The 20000-nt window shown below is 47.1% G+C and overlaps 2 protein-coding genes across 3 annotated transcripts in view; both read left to right on the top strand.

The window, feature by feature from the left end:
- Nucleotides 1-5326, top strand: part of LOC129866010 (2-acylglycerol O-acyltransferase 1-like) — an 81730-nt gene extending 76404 nt beyond the window's left edge. Inside the window, exon 6 of one of the 2 annotated variants that reach the window (XM_055939147.1) lies at nt 3854-5326. In XM_055939147.1, the coding sequence (XP_055795122.1) occupies nt 3854-4008 (155 nt within the window). In that variant the 3' untranslated portion in view covers nt 4009-5326. Of the gene's footprint in view, nt 1-905; nt 1124-3853 lie in introns of those variants that run through there. The other variant, XM_055939146.1, reaches the window with a different exon arrangement.
- Nucleotides 5327-15278: 9952 nt separating this feature from the next.
- LOC129866009 (sperm acrosome developmental regulator-like) overlaps nt 15279-20000 on the top strand; it is a 99611-nt gene continuing 94889 nt past the window's right edge. Inside the window, exon 1 of the mRNA XM_055939145.1 lies at nt 15279-16036. The gene's annotated coding sequence lies outside the window, so the exon portion shown is untranslated. The remainder of the gene's footprint in view (nt 16037-20000) is intronic.

The raw sequence follows: 20000 nt of genomic DNA, 5'->3' as shown, positions 1-20000 counted from the left end.
TCCAGTGGGTAGGCCTATTCCAGTGGTCCAGACCCCCTCTCATCTCTCTCTCTCTCTCTCTCCAGTGGGTAGGCCTATTCCAGTGATCCAGACCCCCTCTCATCTCTCTCTTTCTCTCTCTCTCCAGTGGGTAGGCCTATTCCAGTGATCCAGACCCCCTCTCATCTCTCTCTCTCTCTCCAGTGGGTAGGCCTATTCCAGTGATCCAGACCCCCTCTCATCTCTCTCTCTCTCTCTCTCTCCAGTGGGTAGGCCTATTCCAGTGATCCAGACCCCCCCTCTCTCTCTCTCTCTCTCCAGTGGGTAGGCCTATCCCAGTGGTCCAGACCCCCTCTCATCTCTCTCTCTCTCTCTCTCCAGTGGGTAGGCCTATTCCAGTGATCCAGACCCCCTCTCTCTCTCTCTCCAGTGGGTAGGCCTATCCCAGTGATCCAAACCCCCTCTCTCATCTCTCTCTCTCTCTCCAGTGGGTAGGCCTATTCCAGTGGTCCAGACCCCCTCTCATCTCTCTCTCTCTCTCTCTCTCCAGTGGGTAGGCCTATTCCAGTGGTCCAGACCCCCTCTCATCTCTCTCTCTCTCTCTCTCCAGTGGGTAGGCCTATCCCAGTGGTCCAGACCCCCTCTCATCTCTCTCTCTCTCTCTCTCTCTCCAGTGGGTAGGCCTATTCCAGTGGTCCAGACCCCCTCTCATCTCTCTCTCTCTCTCTCTCTCTCTCCAGTGGGTAGGTCTATTCCAGTGGTCCAGACCCCCTCTCATCTCTCTCTCTCTCTCTCTCTCTCCAGTGGGTAGGCCTATTCCAGTGGTCCAGACCCCCTCTCATCTCTCTCTCTCTCTCTCTCCAGTGGGTAGGCCTATTCCAGTGGTCCAGACCCCCTCTCATCTCTCTCTCTCTCTCTCTCTCCAGTGGGTAGGCCTATCCCAGTGATCCAGACCCCCTCTCATCTCTCTCTCTCTCTCTCTCCAGTGGGTAGGCCTATTCCAGTGGTCCAGACCCCCTCTCATCTCTCTCTCTCTCTCTCTCCAGTGGGTAGGCCTTTTCCAGTGGTCCAGACCCCCTCTCATCTCTCTCTCTCTCTCTCTCTCCAGTGGGTAGGCCTATCCCAGTGATCCAGACCCCTCTCATCTCTCTCTCTCTCTCTCTCTCTCTCTCTCCCGTGGGTAGGCCTATTCCAGTGGTCCAGACCCCCTCTCATCTCTCTCTCTCTCTCTCTCCAGTGGGTAGGCCTATTCCAGTGATCCAGACCCCCTCTCATCTCTCTCTTTCTCTCTCTCTCCAGTGGGTAGGCCTATTCCAGTGATCCAGACCCCCTCTCATCTCTCTCTCTCTCTCCAGTGGGTAGGCCTATTCCAGTGATCCAGACCCCCTCTCATCTCTCTCTCTCTCTCTCTCTCCAGTGGGTAGGCCTATTCCAGTGATCCAGACCCCCTCTCTCTCTCTCTCTCTCTCTCTCTCTCCAGTGGGTAGGCCTATCCCAGTGGTCCAGACCCCCTCTCATCTCTCTCTCTCTCTCTCTCTCTCTCCAGTGGGTAGGCCTATTCCAGTGATCCAGACCCCCTCTCTCTCTCTCTCCAGTGGGTAGGCCTATCCCAGTGATCCAGACCCCCTCTCTCATCTCTCTCTCTCTCTCCAGTGGGTAGGCCTATTCCAGTGGTCCAGACCCCCTCTCATCTCTCTCTCTCTCTCTCTCCAGTGGGTAGGCCTATTCCAGTGGTCCAGACCCCCTCTCATCTCTCTCTCTCTCTCTCTCCAGTGGGTAGGCCTATCCCAGTGGTCCAGACCCCCTCTCATCTCTCTCTCTCTCTCTCTCTCTCCAGTGGGTAGGCCTATTCCAGTGGTCCAGACCCCCTCTCATCTCTCTCTCTCTCTCTCTCTCTCTCTCCAGTGGGTAGGTCTATTCCAGTGGTCCAGACCCCCTCTCATCTCTCTCTCTCTCTCTCTCTCTCCAGTGGGTAGGCCTATTCCAGTGGTCCAGACCCCCTCTCATCTCTCTCTCTCTCTCTCTCCAGTGGGTAGGCCTATTCCAGTGGTCCAGACCCCCTCTCATCTCTCTCTCTCTCTCTCTCTCCAGTGGGTAGGCCTATCCCAGTGATCCAGACCCCCTCTCATCTCTCTCTCTCTCTCTCTCCAGTGGGTAGGCCTATTCCAGTGGTCCAGACCCCCTCTCATTTCTCTCTCTCTCTCTCTCCAGTGGGTAGGCCTATTCCAGTGATCCAGACCCCCTCTCATCTCTCTCTCTCTCTCTCTCCAGTGGGTAGGCCTATTCCAGTGATCCAGACCCCCTCTCATCTCTCTCTCTCTCTCTCTCTCCAGTGGGTAGGCCTATTCCAGTGATCCAGACCCCCTCTCATCTCTCTCTCTCTCTCTCTCTCCAGTGGGTAGGCCTATTCCAGTGATCCAGACCCCCTCTCTCTCTCTCTCTCTCTCTCTCTCCAGTGGGTAGGCCTATCCCAGTGGTCCAGACCCCCTCTCATCTCTCTCTCTCTCTCTCTCTCTCTCTCTCTCTCTCTCTCTCTCTCTCTCTCATCTCTCTGTCTCTCTCTCTCTCCAGTGGGTAGGCCTATTCCAGTGATCCAGACCCCCTCTCATCTCTCTCTCTCTCTCCAGTGGGTAGGCCTATTCCAGTGATCCAGACCCCCTCTCATCTCTCTCTCCAGTGGGTAGGCCTATTCCAGTGGTCCAGACCCCCTCTCATCTCTCTCTCTCTCTCTCTCCAGTGGGTAGGCCTATTCCAGTGATCCAGACCCCCTCTCTCTCTCTCTCCAGTGGGTAGGCCTATTCCAGTGATCCAGACCCCCTCTCATCTCTCTCTCTCTCTCCAGTGGGTAGGCCTATCCCAGTGGTCCAGACCCCCTCTCATCTCTCTCTCTCTCTCTCTCTCCAGTGGGTAGGCCTATTCCAGTGATCCAGACCCCCTCTCATCTCTCTCTCTCTCTCCAGTGGGTAGGTCTATTCCAGTGGTCCAGACCCCCTCTCATCTCTCTCTCTCTCTCTCTCTCTCCAGTGGGTAGGCCTATTCCAGTGGTCCAGACCCCCTCTCATCTCTCTCTCTCTCTCTCTCCAGTGGGTAGGCCTATTCCAGTGGTCCAGACCCCCTCTCATCTCTCTCTCTCTCTCTCTCTCTCCAGTGGGTAGGCCTATCCCAGTGATCCAGACCCCCTCTCATCTCTCTCTCTCTCTCTCTCTCTCTCTCTCTCTCTCTCCAGTGGGTAGGCCTATTCCAGTGGTCCAGACCCCCTCTCATCTCTCTCTCTCTCTCCAGTGGGTAGGCCTATTCCAGTGATCCAGACCCCCTCTCATCTCTCTCTCTCTCCAGTGGGTAGGCCTATTCCAGTGATCCAGACCCCCTCTCATCTCTCTCTCTCTCTCTCTCTCCAGTGGGTAGGCCTATTCCAGTGATCCAGACCCCCTCTCATCTCTCTCTCTCTCTCTCTCTCTCCAGTGGGTAGGCCTATTCCAGTGATCCAGACCCCCTCTCTCTCTCTCTCTCTCTCTCCAGTGGGTAGGCCTATCCCAGTGGTCCAGACCCCCTCTCATCTCTCTCTCTCTCTCTCTCTCTCTCTCTCTCTCTCTCCAGTGGGTAGGCCTATTCCAGTGATCCAGACCCCCTCTCATCTCTCTCTCTCTCTCCAGTGGGTAGGCCTATTCCAGTGATCCAGACCCCCTCTCATCTCTCTCTCTCTCTCCAGTGGGTAGGCCTATTCCAGTGGTCCAGACCCCCTCTCATCTCTCTCTCTCTCTCTCTCCAGTGGGTAGGCCTATTCCAGTGATCCAGACCCCCTCTCTCTCTCTCTCCAGTGGGTAGGCCTATTCCAGTGATCCAGACCCCCTCTCATCTCTCTCTCTCTCTCCAGTGGGTAGGCCTATTCCAGTGGTCCAGACCCCCTCTCCCACTAAGGATGATATAGACGGTCTCCATTCTCTCTACCTGGAGGGCCTCACTACGGTGTTTGAAGACAACAAGGACAGCTACGGCATTGCACCAGACAAACACCTCCACTTCATCTAGACACCCATCTGTGTTAAGAGTTGTTCACACGTTATAATCAGAAGAAAAATAAGATTTACAGATGAACCCAAAGAAGCTGCAACACCTTGTAGAGTTCTAGCTGGAGGGTAGGGTTCTGTAGGGTTCTATAAACATCACAATACCTTGTAGAGTTCTAGCTGGAGGTTAGGGTTCTGTAGGGTTCTATAAAACATCACAATACCTTGTAGAGTTCTAGCTGGAGGTTAGGGTTCTGTAGGGTTCTATAAAACATCACAACACCTTGTAGAATTCTAGCTGGAGGGTAGGGTTCTGTAGGGTTCTATAAAACATCACAACACCTTGTAGAGTTCTAGCTGGAGGTTAGGGTTCTGTAGGGTTCTATAAAACATCAGAACACCTTGTAGAGTTCTAGCTGGAGGGTAGGGTTCTGTAGGGTTCTATAAAACATCACAACACCTTGTAGAGTTCTAGCTGGAGGTTAGGGTTCTGTAGGGTTCTATAAAACATCACAACACCTTGTAGAGTTCTAGCTGGAGGGTAGGGTTCTATAAAACATCACAACACCTTGTAGAGTTCTAGCTGGAGGTTAGGGTTCTGTAGGGTTCTATAAAACATCACAACACCTTGTAGAGTTCTAGCTGGAGGTTAGGGTTCTATAAAACATCACAATACCTTGTAGAGTTCTAGCCGGAGGTTAGGGTTCTGTAGGGTTCTATAAAACATCACAACACCTTGTAGAGTTCTAGCTGGAGGTTAGGGTTCTGTAGGGTTCTATAAAACGTCACAATACGTTGCAGAGCGTTGGATTTGCCTGCTGTGGGGCAAGGAGACCCCCAGCTCTGCTAAAACCACTGACAACTGCGTGCCATTTTCAAGGAATTGTTAAATACATGTTGTAATATCAGCATCTCTTGAAGAGCTTAGTCAGAACAACAAATGTCAGATTATTCCATGCATGTAGCTCTATCATCAGTTATACAGCAAGAAACTGCTTTCATGATCAGTAAACATCAATGATCATGTAGTTTCAGAGACGGGTAGCCTATCTATATCTATATCGGCAACCGTTAATTGGATATTTGAGTGATATGAAATACACTGAACAAAAATATAATCGCAACATGTAAAGTGTTTGTCCAATGTTTCATGAGCTAAAATAAAAGATCCCAGAAAATGTTCCATACAAACAAAAATATTATTTCTCTCAAATTGTTGTGGACAAATTTGTTTACCTTCCTGTTAGTGGGTGTTTTTCATTTGCCAAGATAATCCATCCACCTGTCAGGTGTGGCATATCAAGAAACTGATTAAATGGCATCATATGGCAGTAGTTTTACGGGCGCCTAACCAGTTGTGTTATTGTGTTTGTTTTTTCACGTCATTTGTAACTTATTTTATACATAATGTTTCTGCCACCGTATCTTACGTCGAAAAAGAGCTTCTGGATATCAGGACAGCGATCACTCACCTCGGATTAGACAGACAGCGATCACTCACCTCGGATTAGACAGACAGCGATCACTCACCTCGGATTAGACAAAGATTTTTTCTTCAACAAGCAGGACGCACAGGATGTTCTTCAGACACCCGACAAGCCGACATCCCCGTCACTGGCAGGAGAAAGAGACGCAGGTACAGAGGACACAGAGTGGGGTGCCTCGTAAGGATCCGGAGACGGCGAGTGGGAAAGCTGCTGTTACCGTCAATATTACTTGCCAATGTGCAATCTTGGACAATAAATTAGACGAGGTACGATCACGAATATCCTACCAACGGGACATCAAAAACTGTAACATCTTATGTTTCACGGAATCCTGGCTGAATGCTGACATGGATATTGAGCTAGCGGGATACACGCTGTACCGGCTAGATCGAACAGCACACTTCGGTAAGATGAGGGGGTGCGGTCTGTGCATATATGTAAACAACAGCTGGTGCACAAAATCTAAGGAAGTCTCTAGATTTTGCTCGCCTGAGGTAGAGTATCGCATGATAAGCTGTAGACCACACTATCTACCTAGAGAGTTTTAATCCATACTTTTCGTGGCTGTTTATTTACCACCACAGACAGATGCACTAAGACTGCACTCAGTCAGCTGTATAAGGAAATAAGCAAACAGGAAACCGCTCACCCAGAGGCGGCGCTACTAGTGGCCGGAGACTTTAATGCAGGGAAACTTAAATCAGTTTTACCAAATTTCTATCAAAATGTTAAATGGGCAACCAGAGGGGGAAAAAAATCTAGAAATAAAAAATAATTATTATTTCACCTCTATTTAACCAGGTAGGCCAGTTGAGAACAAGTTCTCATTTACAACTGAGACCTGGCCAAGATAAAGCAAAGCAGTGCGACACAAACAACAACACAGAATTACACATGGAATAAACAAATGTACAGTCAATAACACAATAGAAAAAGTCTATATACAGTGTGTGCAAATGGGGTCAGGAGGTAAGGCAATAAATAGGCCATAGTAGCGTAGTATTTACAATTTAGCAAATTAACACTGGAGTGATAGATGAGCAGATGATGATGTGCAAGTAGAAATACTGGTGTGCAAAAGAGCAGAAAGTAAATAAACACAATATGGGGATGAGGTAGATTGGGTGGGTTATTTACAGATGGACTATGTACAGCTGCATCGATCGGTAAGCTGCTCAGATAGCTGATGCTTAAAGTTAGTGAGGGAGATGTAAGTCTCCAACTTCAGGGATTTTTGCAATTTGTTCCAGTCATTGGCAGCAGAGAACTGGAAGGACCAGTGAGATATGCCTGCTGGAGCGCGTGCTATGGGTGGGTGCTGCTATGCTGACCAGTGAGATATACCTGCTGGAGCGCGTGCTATGGGTGGGTGCTGCTATACTGACCAGTGAGACATACCTGCTGGAGCGCGTGCTACGGGTGGGTGTTGCTATGCTGACCAGTGAGATATACCTGCTGGAGCGTGTGCTACGGGTGGGTGTTGCTATGCTGACCAGTGAGATATACCTGCTGGAGCGCGTGCTACGGGTGGGTGTTGCTGACCAGTGAGATATACCTGCTGGAGCGCGTGCTACGGGTGGGTGTTGCTATGCTGACCAGTGAGATATACCTGCTGGAGCTACGGGTGGGTGTTGCTATGCTGCCCAGTGAGCTGAGATAAGGCAGAGCTTTACCTAGCAAAGACTTATAGATGACCTGGAGCCAGTGGGTCTGGCGACGAGAGCATACAGGTCGCAGTGGTGGGTGGTATATGGGGCTTTGGTGACAAAATGGATGGCACTGTGATGACGGACATGAGTGCTCCGGGTCTGTAGTCATTTAGGCAGGTTGCCTTCGTGTTCTTGGGCACAGGGACTATGGTGGTCTGCTTGAAACATGTTGGTATTACAGACTTAATCAGGGACATGTTGAATATGTCAGTGAAGACACCTGCCAGTTGGTCAGCACATGCCCGAAGCACACGTCCTGGTAATCCGTCTGGCCCCTCAGCCTTATGTATGTTGACCTGTTTAAAGGTCTTACTCGCGTCGGCTACGGAGAGCGTGATCCCACAGTCGCCCGGAACAGCTGATGCTCTCATGCATGCCTCAGTGTTGCTTGCCTCGAAGCGAGCTGTGGTAAACCGTGGGGTGTTGGGTTGAACATGCAGAGATTGACACAGAGACAGGGAGGCTTTAGTCCACAAAACAACTTTACTAAGACGGAAAATAAATATATCAAAGAAATCACTTCGGTTTTGCTCAGTCTTTCTTCTCTCTCTTAACTGGTGTCCGTCTCTCTCTCCCTTCTCTCTCTTAACTGGTGTCCGTCTCTCTTCCTTCTCTCTCTTAACTGGTGTCCGTCTCTCTCCCTTCTCTCTCTTAACTGGTGTCCGTCTCTCTCCCTTCTCTCTCTTAACTGGTGTCCGTCTCTCTCCCTTCTCTCTCTTAACTGGTGTCCGTCTCTCTCCCATTTCTCTCTCTTAACTGGTGTCCGTCTCTCTCCCTTCTCTCTCTTAACTGGTGTCTGTCTCTCTCCCTTCTCTCTCTTAACTGGTGTCCGTCTCTCTCCCTTCTCTCTCTTAACTGGTGTCCGTCTCTCTCCCATTTCTCTCTCTTAACTGGTGTCCGTCTCTCTCCCTTCTCTCTCTTAACTGGTGTCTGTCTCTCTCTCTCTTCACTCTCTTAACTGGTGTCTGTCTCTCTCCCTTCTCTCCCTTAACTGGTGTCTGTCTCTCTCTCCCTTCTCTCTCTTAACTGGTGTCCGTCTCTCTCCCATGTCTCTCTCTTAACTGGTGTCTGTCTCTCTCTCCCTTCACTCTCTTAACTGGTGTCTGTCTCTCTCTCCCATTTCTCTCTCTTAACTGGTGTCTGTCTCTCTCTCCCTTCTCTCTCTTAACTGGTGTCCGTCTCTCTCCCTTCTCTCTCTTAACTGGTGTCCGTCTCTCTCCCTTCTCTCTCTTAACTGGTGTCCGTCTCTCTCCCTTCACTCTCTTAACTGGTGTCTGTCTCTCTCTCCCTTCTCTCTCTTAACTGGTGTCTGTCTCTCTCTCTTCTCTCTCTCTTAACTGGTGTCCGTCTCTCTCCCTTCTCTCTCTTAACTGGTGTCTGTCTCTCTCTCCCTTCTCTCTCTTAACTGGTGTCTGTCTCTCTCCCTTCTCTCTCTTAACTGGTGTCCGTCTCTCTCTCCCTTCTCTCTATTAACTGGTGTCCGTCTCTCTCCCTTCTCTCTCTTAACTGGTGTCCGTCTCTCTCCCTTCTCTCTCTTAACTGGTGTCTGTCTCTCTCTCCCATTTCTCTCTCTTAACTGGTGTCTGTCTCTCTCTCCCTTCTCTCTCTTAACTGGTGTCCGTCTCTCTCCCCCTTCTCTCTCTTAACTGGTGTCCGTCTCTCTCCCTTCTCTCTCTTAACTGGTGTCTCTCTCTCCCTTCTCTCTCTTAACTGGTGTCCGTCTCTCTCCCATTTCTCTCTCTTAACTGGTGTCCGTCTCTCTCTCCCTTCACTCTCTTAACTGGTGTCCGTCTCTCTCCCATTTCTCTCTCTTAACTGGTGTCCGTCTCTCTCTCCCTTCTCTCTCTTAACTGGTGTCCGTCTCTCTCCCTTCTCTCTCTTAACTGGTGTCCGTCTCTCTTCCTTCTCTCTCTTAACTGGTGTCCGTCTCTCTCCCATTTCTCTCTCTTAACTGGTGTCCGTCTCTCTCCCTTCTCTCTCTTAACTGGTGTCCGTCTCTCTCCCTTCTCTCTCTTAACTGGTGTCCGTCTCTCTCCCTTCTCTCTCTTAACTGGTGTCCGTCTCTCTCCCTTCTCTCTCTTAACTGGTGTCCGTCTCTCTTCCTTCTCTCTCTTAACTGGTGTCCGTCTCTCTTCCTTCTCTCTCTTAACTGGTGTCCGTCCCTCCCCCTTCTCTCTCTTAACTGGTGTCCGTCTCTCTCCCTTCTCTCTCTTAACTGGTGTCTCTCTCTCCCTTCTCTCTCTTAACTGGTGTCCGTCTCTCTCCCTTCTCTCTCTTAACTGGTGTCTCTCTCTCCCTTCTCTCTCTTAACTGGTGTCCGTCTCTCTCCCTTCTCTCTCTTAACTGGTGTCCGTCTCTCTCCCTTCTCTCTCTTAACTGGTGTCCGTCTCTCTCCCTTCTCTCTCTTAACTGGTGTCCGTCTCTCTCCCATTTCTCTCTCTTAACTGGTGTCCGTCTCTCTCCCATTTCTCTCTCTTAACTGGTGTCCGTCTCTCTCCCTTCTCCCTCTTAACTGGTGTCCGTCTCTCTCCCTTCTCTCTCTTAACTGGTGTCCGTCCCTCTCCCTTCTCTCTCTTAACTGGTGTCCGTCTCTCTCCCTTCTCTCTCTTAACTGGTGTCCGTCTCTCTTCCTTCTCTCTCTTAACTGGTGTCCGTCTCTCTCCCTTCTCTCTCTTAACTGGTGTCCGTCTCTCTCCCTTCTCTCTCTTAACTGGTGTCCGTCTCTCTCCCTTCTCTCTCTTAACTGGTGTCCGTCTCTCTCTCTTCTCTCTCTTAACTGGTGTCCGTCTCTCTCCCTTCTCTCTCTTAACTGGTGTCCGTCTCTCTCTCTTCTCTCTCTTAACTGGTGTCCGTCTCTCTCCCTTCTCTCTCTTAACTGGTGTCCGTCTCTCTCCCTTCTCTCTCTTAACTGGTGTCCGTCTCTCTCCCTTCTCTCTCTTAACTGGTGTCCGTCTCTCTCCCTTCTCTCTCTTAACTGGTGTCCGTCTCTCTCTCTTCTCTCTCTCTTAACTGGTGTCCGTCTCTCTCTCTTCTCTCTCTCTTAACTGGTGTCCGTCTCTCTCTCTTAACTGGTGTCCGTCTCTCTTCCTTCTCTCTCTTAACTGGTGTCCGTCTCTCTCCCTTCTCTCTCTTAACTGGTGTCCGTCTCTCTCCCTTCTCCCTCTTAACTGGTGTCCGTCTCTCTCCCCTCTCCTCCGCGGTGTGCCAACGTGCTCCTTTTATTTAGCCTCCACGGCTGGTTGGCACTTTCCTCTAATTACTTCCACTGATATCTGTCCGTGTCGGGGTACCCAGCTCCCGTATCCCCAGCAGAGGGAGCCAACGTCGTCTCACGTACCTCCCATCTATTACCATCCCCCGGGGTAGACCTCCTGGGATACCACAGAGCATAGAAGTGGTTTAGCTCGTCTGGTAGGCTCGTGTCACTGGGCAGCTCGCATCTGTGCTTCCCTTTGTAGTCTTGTAATAGTTTGCAAGCTCTGCCACAAGACGAGCGTCGGAGCCGGTGTAGTATGACTCAATCTTAGCCCTGTATTGACGCTTTGCCTGTTTGATGGTTCGTCGCAGGGCATAGCAGGATTTCTTTTAAGCTTCCGGGTTAGAGTCCCGCACCTTGAAAGCGGCAGCTCTACCCTTTAGCTCAGTGCGAATATTGCCTTTAATCCATGGCTTCTGGTTGGGGTATGTACGTACAGTCACTGTGAGGATGACGTCCTCGATGCACTTATTGATAAAGCCAGTGACTGATGTGGTGTACTCCTCAATGTCATCGGAAGAATCCCGGAACATATTCCAGTCTGTGCTGCAAAACAGTCCTGTAGTTTAGCATTTGCTTCATCTGACCACTTTTTTTATAGGCCGAGTCACTGGTGCTTCCTGCTAAAATCAGGAGGATAGAGTTGTGGTAGGATTTACCAAATGGAGGGCGAGGGAGAGCTTTGTACGCGTCTCTGTGTGTCTAGTACAGGTGATCTAGAATTTTTTTCCATCTGGTTGCATATTTAACATGTTGATGGAAATTTGGTAAAAAGTTTCCCTGCATTAAAACCTCTCTGGGATATGTGGGATGCGCCTCGACAACAGCCAGTAAAATTGCAGGGCGCCAAATTCAAAACAACAGAAATCCCATAATTAAAATTCCTCAAACATACAAGTATTTTACACCATTTTAAAGATACACTTCTTGTAAATCCAGCCACAATGTCCGATTTCAAATAGGCTTTACGGCGAAAGCACACCAAACGATTATGTTAGGTCAGCACCTAGTCACAGAAAACCATAAAGCCATTTTCCAGAAAAGGAGAGCCCTCACAAAAATCAGAAATAGCGATACAATTAATCACTAACCTTCGATGATCTTCATCAGATGGCACTCACAGGACTTCATGTTACACAATAAATGTGTGTTTTGTTCGATAAAGTCAATCTTTATGTCCAAAAACCTAATTTGAAATTGGTGTGTTATGGTCAGAAATGCATTGTCTCAAACAAACATCCGGTGAAAGTGCAGAGAGCCACATCAAGTTACAGAAATACTCATCATAAACATTGATAAAAGATACAAGTGTTATTCATGGGAATATAGATAAACTTCTCCTTAATGCAACTGCTGTGTCAGATTTCAAAAATGCTTTACGGTGAAAGCACACCTTGCGATTATGTTTGTTTTTCTGTGACTTGGCGCTTACCAATCAGCCATTTTCCAAAGAAGGAGAGGTGTCACAAAAGTCAGAAATAGCATTATAAATATTCACTTACCTTTTGATGATCTTCATCAGAATGCACTCCCAGGAATACCAGTTCCACAATAAATGTTTGGATGGCTACTCAAATGCTACAGGTTCTGACTTGTTGAAGCGAACGTCGAATAGACATGTCAACTTGCCACAGCTTTGAAATTAGAATTCAGTGGTTCTGCGACTCGCAAATACGATAGCTCACTGGCTAACACCGTCAAACAAGCTCGGAACGAACACCCACAAGCTTACTATCATAGGCTTCGTTCAGCTTACTTTGGCCTACTCACTGAAACAGGAATGAAAGAGCTGTTACCATTTAAACAAATGTTTCTGTCAAACATGCATCACACCTTCATTACCTACTTGGGCCATACAGCCCACGTTGGCTTGCATATCTTACAACTCAGAGAGCTTGCATATCTTACAACTCAGAGAGCTTCAAAAGCTCGCAACACAACACCCTGAAATCTTAAATAAAAATAAATAAAATAAATACAAGTCAGCTACTACAGCGACTGAAAAGACTGCAACACTTAACAAAGATCTGCAGTTAGTTTCAGAATGGTGGGGGGGGGCAAGGAATAAGTTAGCCCTAAATATTTCAACAACTAAATGCATTGTGTTTGGGACAAAACACTCACTAAACCCTAAACCTCAACAAAATCTTATAATAAATAATGTGGAAATTAAGCAAGTTGAGATGACTAAACTGCTTGGAGTAACACTAGATTGTAAACTGTCTAAATTAATAAACCCCAGGAAGAGTAGCTGCTGCCTTGGCATGAACTAATGGGGATCTATAATAAACCCCAGGAAGAGTAGCTGCTGACTTGGCAGGAACTAATGGGGATCCATAATAAACCCCAAGAAGAGTAGCTGCTGCCTTGGCAGGAACTAATGGGGATCCATAATAAACCCCAGGAAGAGTAGCTGCTGACTTGGCAGGAACTAATGGGGATCCATAATAAACCCCAGGAAGAGTAGCTGCTGCCTTGGCAGGAACTAATGGGGATCCATAATAAACCCCAGGAAGAGTAGCTGCTGACTTGGCAGGAACTAATGGGGATCCATAATAAACCCCAGGAAGAGTAGCTGCTGACTTGGCAGGAACTAATGGGGATCCATAATAAACCCCAGGAAGAGTAGCTGCTGCCTTGGCAGGAACTAACGAGGATCCATAATAAACCCCAGGAAGAGTAGCTGCTGCCTTGGCATGAACTAATGGGGATCCATAATAAACCCCAGGAAGAGTAGCTGCTGCCTTAGCAGGAACTAATGGGGATCCATAATAAACCCCAGGAAGAGTAGCTGCTGCCTTGGTAGGAACTAATGGGGATCCATTATAAACCCCAGGAAGAGTAGCTGCTGCCTTGGCAGGAACTAACGAGGATCCATAATAAACCCCAGGAAGAGTAGCTGCTGCCTTGGCAGGAACTAACGAGGATCCATAATAAACCCCAGGAAGAGTAGCTGCTGCCTTGGCAGGAACTAATGGGGATCCATAATAAACCCCAGGAAGAGTAGCTGCTGCCTTGGCAGGAACTAATGGGGATCCATAATAAACCCCAGGAAGAGTAGCTGCTGCCTTGGCAGGAACTAATGGGGATCCATAATAAACCCCAGGAAGAGTAGCTGCTGCCTTGGCAGGAACTAATGTGGATCCATAATAAATAGAAAATGTGTCTTCATTTTTTTTATTGATCGTTAAAGTAATTGAACCATTGTCAATGCACCGGTAAAGAAATCGCTCCGCCATTTCCTGGTTACTAAAATTGTAATAGTTTGCCTAATTTAAGTTTATGTGACAAAAACAAAACAAGCAGTCATTGCGTAGATAATCATTGTACCATCTAAACCGCGGTGTAATATATTCCATAGACAAAAAATTTGTAGTTTCAGCTGTACAAAACTGTAAGTAAAAGATATAAAAACTAAACTTCACAACAGGAAGCATAGAAATAGAGCACATAGAACAGATCTAACACTTCTTAGGCTTGCTTTCAATGTGAATGAAAAAGCTATAACTCACATTTCTATGTGAATTTGGTCAGGTTACCCAAAATGTTACATATTGTATCTTTAATTGGTTTAAGAATTTATAGTGATTTTTTGATGTGAACCGTTTGTGAACTCGTTTTTGCTCTTGGGCATCGGACTCCAGAGTCCTATATTTCAGAGTTGTGTCAATGAGGTGGTCGGATTTAAATTGGCTACCATTTATCACATAGCTGAAATGTGCAGGCTGAAATGTGTAGGCTGAAATGTGTCATCAAAAAACATGGCAGACATTGGATGAATTAAACAAATGTATATCTTCATTCTCAGCTACAATTATTTGAATATTTCAATGGATGTTTTTGTGCACAAAAGTGATGACTAAAGTGTCTTATTAGGAATATTAATATCTGACTTCTCTAAGTGGCCGTGTTTGGAAATAGTCTTTCTGGGCATCAGTTAAACTGAAGCACAAATGTAGGAGCCTCGAAAGGTGCTTCTAGACAGGTGTTGTGCTGAAAATCTCCCCCCTGACTGAATTATACCCCCCTTTGGGTTCTTAATGTTATTCCACCTTTATTTAACCAGGTAGGCCAGTTGAGAACAAGTTCTCATTTACAACTGCGACCTGGCCAAGATAAATCAGTGCGACACAAACAACAACACAGACTTACACATAAATAAACATTCATTGCTGCAACTTGCTTGTTCAGTTTTCTGCTCTTCATTCCGTTGTCAGTTTAGTCTACATTTCACTGATCTTAGTAGCAAAAAGCATTTTTGTCTGCAGTTTTCGATTTCGCTATTTGTTTCAAGTGTATGTGGCGGTTCTAGCTTGTATGGCGTCCTGGGCGAACCTCCCCATCCGTCCGTCCGCAACACGCCCCCGGGCGGCAAGATGACTATGTGCCCTGTACCTAAATCCTCTACTGATTTTGTATCAGTCTATAAATAAATCTCTTTGCCAAAATTCATCATCTCTCCCATGTCTTATTCGACTAGTATTTTTGAAAGTGTAAGGATAATAATTAAGCCATAGTTGTTCTGACATGTTTATTGCTTGCCAACATTTTACTCCTTCTATGTTTAATATAACACACATACATTCATTATTCATTGCGGTTGCCTATCCTGACTAAGTTTGTTCTATAGAAAGTATTTGACTCTGATGTGTGTCACAGAAAGTATTTGACTCTAAGGAAATTAGATAGTTCGGGGAGGGAGAATTCTGGCAGGGGGAGATTTCCGGCACAACACCGGAACGCTTGCAGCTAACACCTGGAAGGCTGTAGTAACCTGATCTGGCCAGCAGGGGTCACCAGGGCACCATAAACACGAGGCTCCACGGGGGCGTAACTTCCGGATTTATAGAAGTTGTCAACAGTTTGCTAAATAGAAAAACATGTAGCTAGATACTGAGACCAGAACTGTACTTTTATAGCTGAATGAGAAAGCAGAACGCTACCCTTCTTTTTCCAGCAAAGAGAGACGGGGGAAGGAGTGACTGGAGACAGAAAGACGGCGCCGCTGCGGAAAGCAGAAGTAGTTAGTTACAGTAGTTAACTAGCTAGCTATAATGTTTAGCTACTGTAGCTAGTTAGCTAACTTGTGTTGTGATAAGTACCAGGCAAGCTAAAAACGGGCTGGTGTGTGTGATAACTCCAGCCTGCTCTCCCTCTCCGTGGCTACACTGCTGATGTCGGTCTCGGCCGGGGCTCCATGGAAGAGCTGCTAGCACAGGACGGAACAAGGAACGGGACTGCAACCGACTCCCCTCAGCCCTGCCCGACACGGTCCCTGCTCATCTCTCTGGTCCAACGGGATATTATTACCGTGGGGTGAGCCTGGAAACGACCGAGCGAGCGGCGATGGGGTCAGAAGTACTTTTCCAACTTTTTCTACAACTTTTATGAAAGGTCTTGATAATAAAGTTTAGATTTATTTTATACCTACATCAAACTGGTTAAGGTTATGCAGTGTGTTTGTCCGGCAGTGATGAGATGTCATGTAGTTAGCTCATATAGAAGCTACCGTCTCTAGATGTTCGACAGACACGGTTGAACGCCCTGGAACCCTGCTGCTGCTCCCGCTACAGAATCCGGTTAGCGATCCAGGACAAGGTACGTCATCTTTTTGCCTGAAACAAATTTCACCAAGAAGGAAAAAATACTTTTTAAATAAAGTTGTGAAAGAGAGAGGAGAGAGATTTAATTGAGGGACACGGTGAATGGCACAATGGTGTACAACTGCAGCCCCCAATGTGGACTTCCTCTATCTGCAGGAAGGAGTATTGCATTGGTTCCAGCATGAACCCCCACCCCAAAGTGTCACACTTTTGAATGTGGGTCAAAAAGGGAAATAAAAGTGTTACGCGTTTTTTCACTGGTAGACAAGTATCCTTCGCTCCCACCATGCTGAACACCTGCCCTCACCATCGAACTGCAGGAAAACAGTGCCCGACAAGCAAGGGCGAAGGACACTGTCTTCTGGTCGCCCCTGCCTCCCGCTAGTACAGAAGGTGGGAAGCTGGGGCAACACCGTGTGCTAGCTAGCTTGCTTGTTAGGGATAGCTTTGTTAGCTAGCACACGGTGTCACCCCCGTCGCCTGTGTACGGGAGCCAAGTACACTGTCTACCGGTCTCCCCCGCCTAACAGCAGGTGGGAAGCTGGAGCAACACCGTGTGCTGGCTAGCTAGTTAGCGACACCGTCGTGCCCGACAGGCTGGGGCGAAGGACATCTACCGGTGTCGCCTACCGCTAGCTACTCCGGTAGGCAGGTGGCGGGGGCCAGTTAGTTAGCTTGCTAGTTAGCTAGCACACGGTGTCGCCTCACACCTGCTGTGTACCGGAGTCCTCCTTATGACTAGTTGGCTAAGCTAACACCGTGTCCTTCGCTCGCGGTTGCATTACTGCCATCGACTGTACTGGAGCGCCCCCTGCTTCCCGCATTGTAGTCCTAGTTAAACAAATGTACCAATAGAAGTCTACAGAGGGGTTCCTACAGATTCCGGAAAGCCCACATATAATGCTGCACCCCGCGGGTACGCGCTAGTAGCATTTCAATCAGTTACGTCACTTGCTCTGAGACTTTAAGTAGGGTTGCCCCTATACTCCTTCCTGCAGATAGAGGAAGTCCACATTGGGGGGTCACTGGCTTTTGTGGAGCGATGGGTAACGACCCTTCATGGGTGACTGTTGATGTGTGCAGAGGGTCCCTGGTTTGCGCCCGTGTCGGGGCGAGGGGACGGTTTAAAGTTATACTGTTACATTGATGCTGTTGACCCGGATCACTGGTTGCTGCGGAAAAGGAGGAGGTTGAAAGGGGGGTGAGTGTAACGGATGTGAAATGGCTAGCTAGTTAGCGGGTGCGCGCTAGTAGCATTTCAATCAGTTACGTCACTTGCTCTGAGATTAAGTAGGGTTTCTCCTTGCTCTGCAAGGGCCGTGGCTTTTGTGGAGCGATGGGTAACGACGCTTCGTGGGTGTCAGTTGTTGATGTGTGCAGAGGGTCCCTGGTTCGCGCCCGTGTCGGGGCGAGGGGACGACGTAAAGTTATACTGTTACACACCCTTCTGGAATGGCACAGAAGGGGCTCGGAGGCATATTGATGTGCCTTGTGCTGCGTAGAGGATGTGGGTTATGACCGATGACGTCACTGAGCGGAATTCATTTCATTCATTTTCCCACGGGGGGCCAGTACAAAAAAAAAAGTATGAATGTATGCACTTGTAAGTCGCTCTGGATAAGAGCGTCTGCTAAATGACTTAAATGTAAATGTAAATGTAAGCACATAGCTGAGTGATTGTTGAACCCGTGTGGAACCCCTTTAGGGTTAGCAGTAGGTTAGTACTGGTCTGACATTAATACTTATATCTGTCCTCCTATGAAGACCCTCTGAAGGGCTGTAATAGATACTGTAGTGTCTATGTATCCCATCTATGGAGACTACTGCTAACCCTACTGTATATCATTGTCCACAATGAAGACCGGTGTTGTAAAGTACTACTGTAATATCTGTATTTGGTGATATCCTGCTCCTCTAACTGTCACGATGTGTACTTAATTAATTAATATTTCACGATATTGATAAAGCCTAACTGCTAAAAATACAGTTTTGATTTGTAAAGTTCAAAATAGTCTGGCAGTCCAACTGATTGGCAAACGTACTGCAAATTAAGAAATCACTATGAAACAAAGATACATTTATATAATGAAAGATAATAAAAAGCTTTGGAGCACCTTAAATGAAATTCTGGGGAAAAAGCCAACTCAACTCCATTGTTCATTGAATCAGATGGCTTATTCATCACAAAGCCCACTGATATTGCCGACTACTTTAATTACCTTTTCAGTAAATAAATTGACAACAGACTTTCAGCTTATAGGGAAGGACACTCAACAAGCACAGCACTTACACAAATGACTAATGATTGGCTGAGAGAAATTGATGATAAAATGATTGTGGGGGCTGTTTTGTTAGACTTCGGTGCAGCTTTTGACATTATTGATCATAGTCTGCTGCTGGAAATGTGTTATGGCTTTACACCCCCTGCTGTAATGTGTTCTGGCTTTACACCCCCTGCTATAATGTGTTATGGCTTTACACCCCCTGCTATAATGTGGATAAAGAGTTACCTGTTTAACAGAACACAGAGGGTGTTATGGCTTTACACCCCCTGCTATAATGTGTTATGGCTTTACACCCCCTGCTATAATGTGTTATGGCTTTACACCCCCTGCTATAATGTGTTATGGCTTTACACCCCCTGCTATAATGTGTTATGGCTTTACACCCCCTGCTATAATGTGTTATGGCTTTACACCCCCTGCTATAATGTGTTATGGCTTTACACCCCCTGCTATAATGTGTTATGGCTTTACACCCCCTGCTATAATGTGTTATGGCTTTACACCCCCTGCTATAATGTGTTATGGCTTTACACCCCCTGCTATAATGTGTTATGGCTTTACACCCCCTGCTATAATGTGTTATGGCTTTACACCCCCTGCTATAATGTGTTATGGCTTTACACCCCCTGCTATAATGTGGATAAAGAGTTACCTGTCTAACAGAACACAGAGGGTGTTCTATAATGGAAGCCTCTCCAACATAATCCAGGTAGAATCAGGAGTTCCCCAGGGCAGCTGTCTAGGCCCCTTGCTTTACCCCCAATTTTCACTAACAACATGCCACTGACTTTGTGTAAAGCCAGAGTGTCTATGTATGCTGATGACTCAACACTATACATATCAGCTACTACAGCGACTGAAATGACTGCAACACTCAACAAAGAGCTGTAGTTAGTTTCAGAATGGTGGGGGGGGCAAGGAATAAGTTAGTCCTAAATATTTCAAAAACTAAATGCATTGTATTTGGAACAAAACACTCACTAAACCCTAAACCTCAACAAAATCTTGTAATAAATCATGTGGAAATTGAGCAAGTTGAGATGACTAAACTGCTTGGAGTTACACTGGATTGTAAAATGTCATGGTCAAAACATATCGATACACCAGTAGCTAAGATTATTATTATTTTTTTTACCTTTATTTAACTAGGCAAGTCAGTTAAGAACACCTTCATGTTTTCAATGACAACCCACCGTTCCTAGGCTAACTGCCTTGTTCAGGGGCAGAACGACAGATTTTTACCTTGTCAGCTCGGGGATTCAATCTTGCAACCTTACAGTTAACTAGTCCAACGCTCTAACCACCTGCCTCTCATTGCACTCCACGAGGAGCCTGCCTGTTACGCGAATGCAGTAAGAAGCCAAATTAAGTTGCTAGCTAGCATTAAACTTATCTTATAAAAAACAATCAATCATAATCACTAGTTAACTCCACATGGTTGATGATATTACTAGTTTATCTGGCGTGTCCTGCGTTGCATATAATCGATGCGGTGCGCATTCGCGAAAAAGGACTGTCGTTGTGCCAACGTGTACCTAACCATAAACATCAATCAATGCCTTTCTTAAAATCAATACACAGAAGTATATTTTTTAAACCTGCATATTTAGCTAAAAGAAATCCAGGTTAGCAGGCAACATTAAACCGGGTGAAATTTTGTCACTTCTCTTGCGT

This window comes from Salvelinus fontinalis, chromosome 11 (assembly GCF_029448725.1).
Source record: "Salvelinus fontinalis isolate EN_2023a chromosome 11, ASM2944872v1, whole genome shotgun sequence".
Classification (NCBI taxonomy): Eukaryota; Metazoa; Chordata; class Actinopteri; order Salmoniformes; family Salmonidae; genus Salvelinus; species Salvelinus fontinalis.
The sequence above is the reverse complement of the archived record's forward strand: the minus strand, read 5'-3'. Positions and strand labels throughout refer to the sequence as shown.